The sequence below is a fragment of the Lutjanus erythropterus genome, chromosome 13 (genome assembly GCF_056507025.1).
Source record: "Lutjanus erythropterus isolate fLutEry1 chromosome 13, fLutEry1.hap2, whole genome shotgun sequence".
NCBI classification, from domain to species: domain Eukaryota; kingdom Metazoa; phylum Chordata; class Actinopteri; order Lutjaniformes; family Lutjanidae; genus Lutjanus; species Lutjanus erythropterus.
In genome coordinates this window covers 31,273,259-31,286,268 of record NC_139329.1, presented here as the reverse complement: position 1 = coordinate 31,286,268, position 13,010 = coordinate 31,273,259, and the positions used below count along the sequence as shown (strand labels likewise).

At 40.1% G+C, this 13,010-nt stretch overlaps 1 protein-coding gene across 1 annotated transcript in view; it reads left to right on the top strand.

Annotated features, from left to right (window-relative positions):
* cntn1a (contactin 1a) overlaps positions 1-13,010 on the top strand; it is a 72,375-nt gene that overhangs the window by 35,024 nt on the left and 24,341 nt on the right. Inside the window, exons 4-9 of the mRNA XM_084734132.1 lie at positions 1,900-2,026; positions 4,900-5,078; positions 5,480-5,575; positions 7,556-7,762; positions 11,956-12,055; positions 12,576-12,757. Coding sequence (XP_084590258.1) covers positions 1,900-2,026; positions 4,900-5,078; positions 5,480-5,575; positions 7,556-7,762; positions 11,956-12,055; positions 12,576-12,757 — 891 coding nt within the window. The remainder of the gene's footprint in view (positions 1-1,899; positions 2,027-4,899; positions 5,079-5,479; positions 5,576-7,555; positions 7,763-11,955; positions 12,056-12,575; positions 12,758-13,010) is intronic.

Here is a 13,010-nt window from a genome sequence, read left to right as displayed (position 1 = left end):
TGGTAATAAATGGTATTGAAACATTATGAATACGAGCGACTTTTGTTCAGGTTTCTAACGGTTGCTCCGTGTCAGTCGCTGTGACATTTTCACACAGAGAGACTCCTAAGCTTCAATGCAGGCCTAGTTAGGATAGAAGGACGGAGCAGAAGCAGGATATTACTGTCTGAAAGCGCGAGCTTCTCCCCATTGAGGTGTCAGCTGTGCTCTCTTAGAACTCAGAGACGCCGGGGAATAACACACACGTGTGCTCACACACACGCATTCACACACGCGTCACATTTGTATTCTTGCAGTCACCTACACACACACTCTTGATCTGAGAGAATAATCAGCGTTTGAGAACATTTCGCCTCATTGCTTATTCATAGCCTGGCATTGTGTTTATATCTTATTCATGCCACTGCTCGTGATGTCTGTCTGTTCTAATGAGTAATTGGGGCTAATTGTACGTGTGTGTTGATGGTGTAAAAGACAGATTGAACCAAGAAAGGCATTTTCGTCAAGGGGACTCTTCTCCCTGGATTTAACGGTGTTACTGCTTCAGAGCACCGAGGATGACACATGCGGTATGAAAGGGGTTTGGATTATGCTAAGTCAAGTTAGCATTTCCAGGATTTGTATTAGCTTGTGACAATATCACTTCCACTGGCAACAGATGAATTTGTCACCGTGGTTTGGCACCTGGGTGAGCACGTCTTGGTCATAATTAGTGTGATTCTGTGGTTTGGAATAAAGCAGGGGCTTATTACTCTGCATAATGGCTCAATGAGAATTTGAAAGTGTGAATTCAAGAATTAGATTGGTAACGGCTACACACTCAGAAATAAGGCATTCCTGAAGGCTTGGGGTTCATCACAGAACCATTTGTTTCTGAATAAACCCTTTTTTAAGCAAAGGGCCTATCCATCATTGGCATGTATGAGATTCAGTCATTTTTGTCTCATCTATAGAATACAATATTGTTCGTCAGTGACGCCCAAGAGGACAGCAGGGTTTTGTAAAACCCTCACAAAAAGGCTATTTTAAGATGCCCCCAGGCGGGTTGTAAATTAAACCCTTGACATATGAATGGTTCTTGGTAGAATTCTATGGGTGGGTTCTTAATAAAACCCTTGGAATATGAAACAGTTCTTCGTAGAACCCCCAGGGTGGGTAATAGATGAAACTCCTTGAATAGAAAAGGGTTATTGATAGAAACTCCTGACGGGTTTTAGATAAAACTCTTGGAATACAAAGGGGTTCTTGGTAGAACCCCCAGGGTGAGGTATAGATGAAAACCTTTGAATAGAAAAGGGGTATCGATCGAACCCCCTGGTGGGTTTAAGATAAAACCTTTGAAATTCAAAAGGGTTCTTGGTAGAACCCCCAGAATGGGTTATAGGTGAAACCCTTAGTGGGTGGAACCATTACATCTTAGTAGGGTTCTCTGTAGGAACCACTCAGAGGGGGTTCTTGGTGAGGTTTGTCACAGATGGTTCCAAGTATAACCCTTTATTTTGTGTTTTAGACAGAATCCTTAGAAAGGGTTCCAAATGGAACCTTTATATATGAGGACAAGCAGAATAATCCTACTGTATATGGTTCGAGTAAGCGCCTTTATTTCTAAGAGTTTAAAACCATGATGTCCCTGAAAGCAGCTACAAAGCAGCAGAAGTGTGTGTGTTAAAAGCCACAAAGCAGGCTGAAATATTAAAAGGCACTTTTCACAAGAGCGATCTGACAGTCTAGTCATTTTTTTTTTTTGTCTCATTTCTGAACCCTGCTGTCTCGTTTTTGATGGAACTGCCCCAGAACTGCCAGACAGACACTGAGCTCCAGCACCTTGATATTTCCTGTTTGTAAGTCTGACCCAGCTCGTTGTTATTTACCCCGCTCTCGTTTGTTTGTTGTCGGCAGACGAAGCCACAGGTTACGGGCCGGTGTTTGAGGAGCAGCCGGTGGAGACCATCTACCCCGAGGAGTCGCCCGAGGCAAAAATCACCATGAACTGCCGGGCCCGGGCCAACCCACCTGCCAAATACAAGTAACATATGTTCCCCGTTAAACCCGCGCTCATTACTGCCCGCTGTGCGTTCTGTGTGTCTCCCATCACTCGCCATCTCTCAGGCTGCTGCATTCACACTGATTTAGGATCTGTCTGTAAATAGCGAGGTCACAAGGATGTTTGTCTTAATCTTGATTCACCTCCGGGCTTTACAAGATGTTGGTTACCATCCAGCAGTGCGTGATTGTGTGATGTACAGGGTTTCCTTAATATGTCTAAAACCCAATAATATGAACTTAAAATGTCTTAATATGTCTCAAATATGAGTTTGACTTGATTGGATTATAAAGTTTTGGTTAATTCTGCAAAGTTACATTAATTTCAATCTAACATTTAAATGTTTTTGGGGAAGAAGCAACTGAAACAGCAACAAAATTAAACTAATACAGGACAGATAAGATAAGATTAGATGATCCTTTAGTTGTGACAGCAGGGAAATCTGCAGTGTACCAGCAGCAAAAATAAAGAGAAGCATCAGTAGCGAGCAATAAATAAGTAAACAAGAGGAAATATAGAAATAGTAACAATATAAAAAAGTGAAAACATAAAAAAAAAGTAACGGAATGAATAAGAAGACATATTTAAAAAATAGTAACAATATAAACAAGAGGAAATGTAAAAAAATAGGAATGTATACAAAATGACCTTGAATTAAGTGCGAAAAGGACACGACGTCTTGTAGATTGGCAGATTCCATTAAGAGATTAATTAATCTTAATTAATAAGAGATTAATTAATGTACTTTTTCTTTGCACGTATGAACATGAAATAGGTAACTAGCGTACTGTTCAGCAGGACAGATTGTACATATAGTAAATATGATAACGGGTCAGAGATGTAGCTCTTTAGTCAGGAGGGTTGACAGGGTATTGAAATACTCAATAGCTCCATAACTTGAAGAAGCCATCTGTGGTTCCCATAAGAGAGAACTTTATATTTTCCAACCGTAGAAAAATAATTTTCAAGCGATTTACACAGACATTTGTCGTCAAACAACCTGCACACCTCATTTTGTTTGCAGCAGATGTTTGTTTTTTCTTCATGCTCGCAATAATTTAAATGCCAAAATATGGCGAGCCAGAAAAAACAAACAAACGAGATGTTGATCCTGCTGCAGCAGCAGTGCAAACAACAGTGCTGTGGTGTCTCCACCTCATTTTGCGGCTCAAATTTTAAAGCGTTTTGCGTGATCCATTTCAATTTAGATGTAAATGTATGTAAATGATATTGCTTTGCATCCCCCAAATCGGTTTCACTGTCGGAGAGCCCAGAATTAGATGTCAGAGGGGGAAAAATTAGCTTTGACCGTAGCTGGTATTAAGAGTTTAAGAGGGTTCATCTACAGTGCATTCAACCATGCTTTTCAAAATATGAAATTAATGATTGCTTTCATATAGATTCAGTATCTGAATCTTGGTAAATTCTTACAGGATGTGCAGAAGTTAATTGCAAGAGAGGACAAATGTAATGCAGACTCTGGTCAGAGTCTGTCTCAGGGGAACAAACGTAAAACCACATGCCATTAAAATGCTGCATGTCACTGCATCAAACAGTTTACCTGACAAAACTCTCTCTGTTGTGCTCCATTTAAACAAACCCTTTGCCAATGTGTATAATCAAATATAGCCAGGGAACCAGGCATGTCTGCTGAGCTCATGTTTTAATTTGCTCTGGCAGAAACGTCTGAACCCCTTTTTTTATTGAGACAGAGTTCCAGCAGCCTTGGATCCGGTCAGTCCAGTCACAGCTGTTTATTTAATATGTGTTGGCTTCTATACAATGACTGACAGAGGAGCCACAACAAAATGTAGCAAAACTTAAATCAAAACAGAAACGGTGGTTCATTAAACAGCTTGTGTACGTAATCGCACTGCACTGCCGTTTTAATGCACCTGTGTTTATATACATGTTGCTGCTGACTGAGGAACACCAGTGTCACATCCAGCAAATGAGAGACAAATGTGCCCCAGATTTTAGAAGTCACATGTCACACATTTCACTGCTTTGATTGGTTGTAGGTCTATCTAATAGCGGTCCATCAGCAGGTCCGTCGGATGCAATGCCTCAGGCTCACAGAACTCGTGAAATATGAATCAAGATTCAGTGCCTATTTCTCACTTTGAATATTTTCAGAAACATATTTTAGTGTACTGTTATAATGCGAGAAAAAGTGCCCACAGACGGCCGCAACTTTGTGTCCTGCTTGAACCAAAACGATTACCTGTTTCACGATAAACCACAATAAAATTCCCAACAATTAGTATTACCCTTTCAAATGTTAAACATTATTGTAAACTAAAACATTTGATTAAATACTGTCCGGTATCAACCAAAGTTAGCATCAGTCTCCCAGATGCAGGCGCAGCAGCAACGTGGATTTGGTCTGCGTCAAAGAAACCACTGACATCTCAAAAGACATGATGTTGTTTCAAAAATGTGACAGATATTTAATAGAAAACTTAGTGAAATGATTTCAGTGTGTCTTTACTTTTTGAACATTTTCAACACTTTTTAACAAAAGTTATTATACTGATAACTGTAATAATTTTGGTCACTTATTATTTCTGATATGACATTTTCATACTGTTTCATCTCTGCTCACATATTTTGCTATGATTGGTTCAAGGTCACATTTCTTTGCTGTGATTGGTTGTACATCTCTCCACTTGTGTTCAGAGGCACTTTGGTCCGTGCGTGTCAGTAACACCCTTTGGAAATGAAGATCTAGACTAATTTACAGCTGTGAATGATTCTGGCTACAAATAATAGTTATATACTCCCATATCCTACTTGACTCTGACTGCTTTCACAGAGCTCTAATGTATTCACCTCAACTGTTTTCCCTGTTACAGATGGACGATGAACGACAAGGAAATCGACCTGAATGCAGAAGGAAGCCACTACAGTTTAGTGGGAGGCAACTTAGTCATCAGCAACCCCATTAAAACCCAACATGTGGGAAAGTACACCTGTCTGGCTTCCAACACGTACGGCACGATCGTCAGCCGAGAGGCCTCGGTCCAGTTCGGGTGTAAGTGGCCCAGATGTGAAGCCCCGTGTAGGCTGCGATGACGCACAGCACCGTGCAGAATTAACAGAGAGCTGCTCTGGAGCTGTTCTTTCATGCATATTAAGCGCACTGAAATTGCAAGGGCAGCTGGGACAAATCATAAGTGGTGTGGAAAGTGCAAATTGTGAACGGTCTAACTTCATGATGCCACCATGGCTAATGTACTTTTATTAGTTTTATTAAAAAAGACAGCTCAATTCAGCAGCAGCAGTTGAACTTTATACAATCCTTAAACCTTTAGCATAGATTCAGTGGAAATTATCTATAGGAGATGCTCAAATGTAAATGTATTGCAGTAGATTCTGAGTAGCTCTTGAACGGGAAACAGTCTTACAGTTAATTTTTGTCTGTGCCTCTCTCAGACCTCGATCTTTTCTCGTCGGAGGAGAGGGAGTCGGTGTACGTCAAGGAGGGACAGGGGGCCGTGCTGCTCTGCGCCCCCCCACCCCATTATCCAGGTACTGTATGTGATAGCTGAGTGCGCTTCTGCTCAAGTGTTCCTACAAGATTACGTTCGGCCTCCCTCATCATGCAGCATTAGTGTGTGATTGATAAGTGGGCGGATGGAGCCGTGGCAGAGTAGTTAACGCTGTTCCCCATTTTGATTTCTGGCCCTTTCTTTGTGGATTTTTTAATGTTCTCTCCTTGATTGTGTGGATTACGTCCTTGGTGCTGCAGTCCATCAGATGGACTAAAGATTAGACATTTATGGAAATGAAAGTGTCACTGCTATTGTAGTCATTGTGGCTACTTGAACTCAAACCATGATCTTTTCCTAAACATAACCAAGTGTTTTGTTGCTTAAACCTGTGACTGGAAATTGAAAATAATAATTTAATAAAATAAGAATTATTCACCACAACCTCCTCTTCACAGAGAATTTGTTACTCTTTATAGCTGAACTAAGGTGCTGGATGTAAAAAGCTTAATAGCTGCTGTGTGACTATTATCACCCAAGTGTAAATAGACCAGGAGTGTCAAACTCATTTTGGTTCACTGGCCACATGCGGCCCATTTTCTCCTCAAGTATGCTGGACCAGTAAAAACATTACATAAAAACTTAAATAATACACAACAGATGATGAGCTCCCTGAGAAAAGCAAGAAAAATTTCAACACTGGCTCGATCAGTCAGAGTACTGTCATTGCATATGTATTATAATATGCAGATTAGAAAGTCACAAAGGAAGAGTTCACCCCAAAATTAAAAAAATGCATACATTTCCTGTTACCTGTAGTGCTGTTTATCCATCTAGATATGTTTGGTGTGAGTTGCAGAGATGTCTACCTTCATGAATATAATGGAATTAGATGGCACTTGGCTTGTGGTGGATAAATAGCTCTATACACCATAGAACAATATATATATTTCTAATTTTGGGGTGGTCTGAACGACAACTTAACAACAATATAGTGTTTTATTTATTTAGTATTTATTATTCAAACAAATTGTAGAAATTCTTTTAATTTTCCATACATTACTACTCCTGTGTAGAAAGATCACCATGCAACACCAACTTAAGTGGAAGCTAATGAAGAAAAAAACGTACAAATCATTACAAGTTAAATCTTTTGGCAGTGCCTTCATTATTGGGTTTCGAAAATCTTGTTCTAAGGTAAAGGTCTGATATAGATTGTTTCTTACTCTTCAAAATCATCCATTGGGCCGGATCGAACTCTTTGGCGGGGCACTTCTGGCCCGCAGGCCACACATTTGACACTCCATTTTTTAATCCACATATCCACACTTGGGTTCTCATGACACTGATGAACTGAATATATGAGATACTTTGTTCCCTGTTGGCTTGGGATTGAATTGCCCTTCCTAATGTCCTCCAAGGTATAAAAATAATGACATCACCGACTCTGTCACTGCCTCATTATCAGTTTTTAAGCTTTTTTTCTCAGTTTGCAGTCCTCCTCATGCTGGGTTTGCTTCCACTCCCCCGTGGATGTAAAAGAGAAAAACACAAAGCGTTTTCATCAGTCTCATATTTAGTTCAGGCTAATATGTCATTACAAGGGTTGTTGTTTGTTCTCTCTTTTTTCTGGTCTGTATGTGGCCTCATTTCATTTTTTCCCTCCTTTTTCATTTTGTATATTTTCCATATTCATGCTAATGCAAATCAGTCAAACACAGCAGTCTGAAAGCATTGTTAGCTCTCTCTCCACAGCATCAGAAATTACCTCATGTGCTTATTATGCCTCTCAGCTAAAAGAATTATAAGATTTCATCTGAAAGGTCAATAGATGCTTGAATAATAAATCCCCCTCAGCACCAAACAATTGTGCTATTTTTATTTTGCATGTAGTCAGATTATTCAAAGTGAGCCAGCTCCACATCCAATCCCCCTCGGCTCTTTCCAAAAGCTTTTTTTTCCCTGCGTGTCCAGGGTCTTGATTGACAGGTGCTGTTTTGTTGTGTGTCTTTCTGTGCAGCCGAGCTGTCATTCCGCTGGATCCTCAACGAGTTCCCCACCTTCATCCCACTGGACAAGAGGCGCTTTGTCTCCCAGATTACGGGTAACCTCTATATCTCCAAGGTGGACGCCTCGGACAGCGGCAACTACTCCTGCATCGTTTCCAGCCCGTCCATTTCCAAGAGTGTTTTCTCAAACTACATCCCCCTCGTACCTCTGGCTGAACGTTAGTACTTCACTTCCCACGACACATTGTCTTTCCAGTCGCTTATTTCTGACTGTTCTATCAATTATGATCACACTGAAGTAGTCTGTGATGACCCACATGAAAATCCAAGTCAAAAACTAGGTTGGTTTTATTATCCCACATCAGATTGATCACAGTATGAGATTTTGGCCATAATAACATTTGCAATGGACTGCAATTAATGCCTGTCACTTAAATATGCAAAGATTTATTGTGTTTTGATGTATGAAATATACTTCAGCTCAATACAACAGAAAGATTGAATACCAGTGTCTCTATAATGACCACAAATCCTGAAAGGGACAGTTTTTCTTCTTACCTGTAGTGCTGTTTATCCATCTAGATTGTTTTGGTGTGAGTTGCTGAGTTTTGTAGTCACTTTCCATAGAGATGTCTGCCCTCTCTCAAATATAATGGGACTAGATGGCACTCAAGTGGTGCTCAAGGAGCTGAGAAAACATTTTTAAAACTCTCTCATTAAAAACTGCGGTCTGTCTGATTGGAACCGTACGCTTTAATGATGATTTGATCTTCAAGTGTTTTCTAGCAAAGTGATTATGCAAACTGTCCTCTCACTTTGGAGAAAGAAGTAGCAGAGCTTTATTTAGGTGCACTACCTTTGATCACCATGTGGAAGGAAGTGTGCATCTACTCATGGACGAGAGGATACAGCTCAGCCGAGGAGGACGATATTAATCTAAGTCCCACACTAGTATGTGCCTCTCATCCATGAGTAGATACAATTGGCTGGTGAAGTTCGGTACAAAGAAAATAGTTCCTACATTAAACTGCTCACAACAAGGTCTGTGGATTATCTTGAGTATCTGGGTCATGGTGTCTGGAAAGAGACATTGCTGTTGCATTTTTCAAATGTATGTTTTGGCTTTGAACGCCACATGCTGTGTGCGATCGACATCCATTATATTTGAGAGAAGGCAGACATCTCTACAGCTGATGTCTCCAGAATTCAGCAACTCGCACCAAAACTGTTTAGATGGCTTAAAAGCACTACAGGTAAGTGAAAACAAATGGATTTTTTCAAATTATATTTTTTGTAGTAAATACCCGTGCAATGGGCGAGATAAAGCACAGTGAGTGGATCATTATTGCAAAATAAATCCGTTCATGGAGAATCAGGACGTCTCTGCTTTGTGCTGAGTGCTGAATTACTGTATCTTATTACCTGTTTTTTTTTTTTTTTTAATCCATCTCCCTTCAATCATTTTTATTGCAGCAAAATGAGATAGTCTAGCAGATAGATTTACTGACACTGTCATAAAACCCTACCAGTCCACTGACCGTGACCTCTGCTGACCCCACCAGAAAAAACTTGCATCATCTAGTGGACTTAAAAAGTGATTGATTTTATTATTCTAGTGCAAAGATTTTCAATTTGCAGTATTAATAATATGAAAGAGATAAATATTTGGTGTGGTAAACTATTGTGATACTAGGTTGTATCATTTTATACCCTCTCCCCTGCAATTAATGTATCTCACTTCAATATTTAAAGATTTATTATGCTTCGATGTTTAAAATGTCTTGAACTCAGTACAGTAGTGACATATGACAGAGAGACTGAATGCATGTGTCTCTATAATAGTCACAAATCCCTTAGAAGTGTTTGATGAGGAAATAGTATCCGGGTTATAATTCTTATACTCTTTTACCAGCGAAAAGAGGTGTAACTGTGGAGCAGGAGCGAAAGAGATGAGTTTCAAAAATAAGCCTGATAGTAAGCTTGCAGATAGGAGTGACTCTGTCCAGTCGCAGCAAAACACTGCATTGATTTTTTTGTCTTTTGTCTCTGCGGTAGCACCGTGTTTAATCACAACACTGCTTGTTTTAAATGTGATATGGTCATGCCTTATCACATGTTATTGGCTCTCTAAATGAGATTTACAGGGACAGATTAGCTCAGAACAGCTCATTTAAAGGCAGAGCCAGCATGTTGTGAAGAATGAACTGGAACATGAACAGCCCCAGAGACAGAGATCACAATCTGAAGCAGTGTGCTTAAGTTTATTTATCCTCTGCCTGTTTGCGCAACCACATGTAAGAGGTACAAACACAAAACTAGAGGACTGTTTTAACATTTTCCTTGGGGGGGCCTTCCCAGAATCCATCAGCTATTCCATTGTTTGATTTTGACTTTCATGGTTATGTAACTTTGGCCAGCTTCACCTGTGGCGGCTGTGCTCTGAATAGAACTGTTTTACTTAACACAAACCATGATGTTGTGTCCCACCAAGGAGGTCAGGATTAGAGCAGAGCACGCCAGTTGTTTGAACTCTCTCATGCATATGTGTATTATGGGCTGCCTTCTGGGTATGATGTGGCCTTTACTCGACTTTAAATATTTTTTGTGTCTGTCTGTAGGGGGGAGTGCAGTTGTTTGCATTTTGCCAAAGCTTTTTTAGTACCTTGTTTATGTGTAAATAGGACATATCATTTACATGGACTACTTTTATATGCACAAAATATTCAGGTTTTCGTGTTTATTCCAAAAAAGACAATATTCCTACTAAGCTCTTTACATGGCTAATGAAATTGAATATTCCAGTATATTTCTATTTAAATGCAGCTATGCATGCTTAACTCAAAGTTATGTGAAAGTGCTCCGAGACTGAACACTATACGACTGTGAGAATTAGATGTGGCAAGACAAGACAACAAGATCATTTCCATTCTGTCATCATTAAGTTTAAGACAGTGTTGGGAAGTCCAGCAGTTAATATCAGAAAGACAGGCGGAAAGTTGGGTTAGACTGCTGTGATTAGAAGATTGTAAAGGGACATTTAACTGGGTGTTGTCAGCATGATAATGGTACTGTACATTATATTGCTTACTAATGATTTGACCCAGTGGCAGGATGTAAATGGAGAACAATAATGTACCCAGGGATGGCCCTCGGAGAACGCCATGAGCAAAACGGGTGATTGGGAATTAGGATTTTATTTGAAGCCCACACAGGGGGTTCTACAGAGAACCCTTTTATATTCCAAGGGTTTTATCTTGGCCACACTCAGTAGGTTTCTTAAGAGAACCTTTTTATATTCTCACTGTTTTATCTAGACCCTCTAGATCTCCAACATTTTAGATACTAAAGATATTTTAGAAATAGTTCAACAGTTGCTGAAGTTGAGGGATTCAAGACAAGGTTTCTTTATAATGGGTTGCACTTTGGTTTCAGAAACCAGGATAAGTCCTGATCTAGGTTTTGAGAAACCTGTATACAACCTGGATTTCAGACATTTCAGAGACTGACTGGATCCCTGGATAAGGTCACATGCTTTACTATCACGGGCAGGTGTTTCATCAACTGGAGTTATGTTAGTAGTTTGTCCTATGCAAAAAATACAGAAAATATTCCTGTAATTAATAGCGTATTGGTGATTTAGGTTAAAATTAAAGTGGAGGTATGACACAAGAAACACAAAGGATACATTTTATTGTTGCTCCCACTTCCTGCCTTCTGTCTTACTGATGATCAGATGACAAATCATCAGACTGTCAAATGCGCCGGTGCTGTAAATGAACTCAACAGGGCTCATCCTCACCTGCTGAGGTAACCCAGTTGGTGCAGAAATAACAGAGTGGCTGAGATGATGAGAAATCACAGACGTGCCTGGATCCACACAACGCACTGCGAAGTCTGAACACTGTCACATCAGAGAGAAAATCAAGTTTATTTCATAAGTTAGAGAGGCGGCGAGAGATAAACCCAGTGGAAATGTACCAACAGCAACTTCCAGGGATAATACAAATCCAAAATACTGACGATCCACAGTATGAGGGACCTAAATACTGTTTGAATCGTGAATACGGGGAGACAAAAAACCTGCTCTCTCATGTTCCATGTTAACATCATAACCCAAATACGGTCAAAATCAGAATACCAAATGTGGTCTTTGTGTTGCTAACCTAAAAAGTCTTGTCACACAGTGCTTTTTCTCGAGCGTCTCAGTAGGACATGCGAGTAAAACAGCATGTACAAAGAGGTGTCTTCTGTTTACTTTGACCCACTTAGGTAATAATGGCAGAGGAACAAACACTGCGATGGTTAAAATGAACACTAAATCATCTGAAACCGCTATTTCTTTCAGGCTTAGCAGTTAGAAATAGGTTTTAGCTCCTGAGTCATAACTTTGGTCTGTTGTTATTCCTCTCAGGTCCCATCAAGAAATACCCCGCAGACCTGAAAGTGAAGTTTCCAGACACCACTGTTCTGGTGGGGCAGAATATCACCTTGGAATGCTTCGCTTTGGGGAAGTAAGTGTCAGAGATCGCTGATTACCTCTGTTTGTTCGAGTGCACAGTTTGAGATGTGCACTGTTTGGACTGAAAGGTTTCTGGCGAGTCTCCTCTTCTGAGGTTCCAAGTGCCATAAAATGGGTCTCAGAGGAGAATTATAATGAATGTAAATGTTATTTCAGAGGCTTTTCTGCTCAGTCAGTAATAAAATAATGACGAAAGGTTACTCTTTGTTGTTATTGTGGCGTGAAATTAGTTAGTTCAGATGATGCAGCGTATCAGTACATGCATATTGACTACTCAAATACAACTCAAATACAACATTTAAAGTAACAGGGATGTATCAATCTCTCAAGCCACCATATTTGCTCACCCTGAATGCGTAGTCAAGTGATGTTTACTGTCTCAGATTCACCGCCTATTCGCTCAGCTAAATGATTTATAAAGCATGTTTCAGAATGATGATGACTGGAGTGCACCGATGCATTTTGAGGCCTGCCTTGTCTCTCTCTCTCTCTCTCCCTCTCTCTCTCTCCAGCCCTGTTCCCGACATCCGCTGGAAGAAGCTAGATGGACCGCTGCCGCCCAATCACGAGAGGCGGATGGAGGGGGCTCACCTTCACCTGTACAATGTGCAGTTTGAAGACGCCGGCACCTATCAGTGTGAGGCAGTGAACTCGAAAGGAAAGGACTACCACACTGCACGTCTGTCTGTAGAAGGTAATAGTGTAAACTTTGGCAGCAAATTTTACTTTGACTAAAATACCTTTTAGTTTTCATCATGTTTTAGTCATCTAAATTGTTTTAGTTTGAGTGTAGTTTGAGCTGACTAAATGTCATGAAATTTTAATTGACTAAAATCTGTTGGATGCATTATTTAAATGTTTCTCTATGATTTCCAGACTCATTATGCTGTATAATACTGAAGGACAAATCTATTAAACCGTTATTAACATTAAGAATACTACTACTG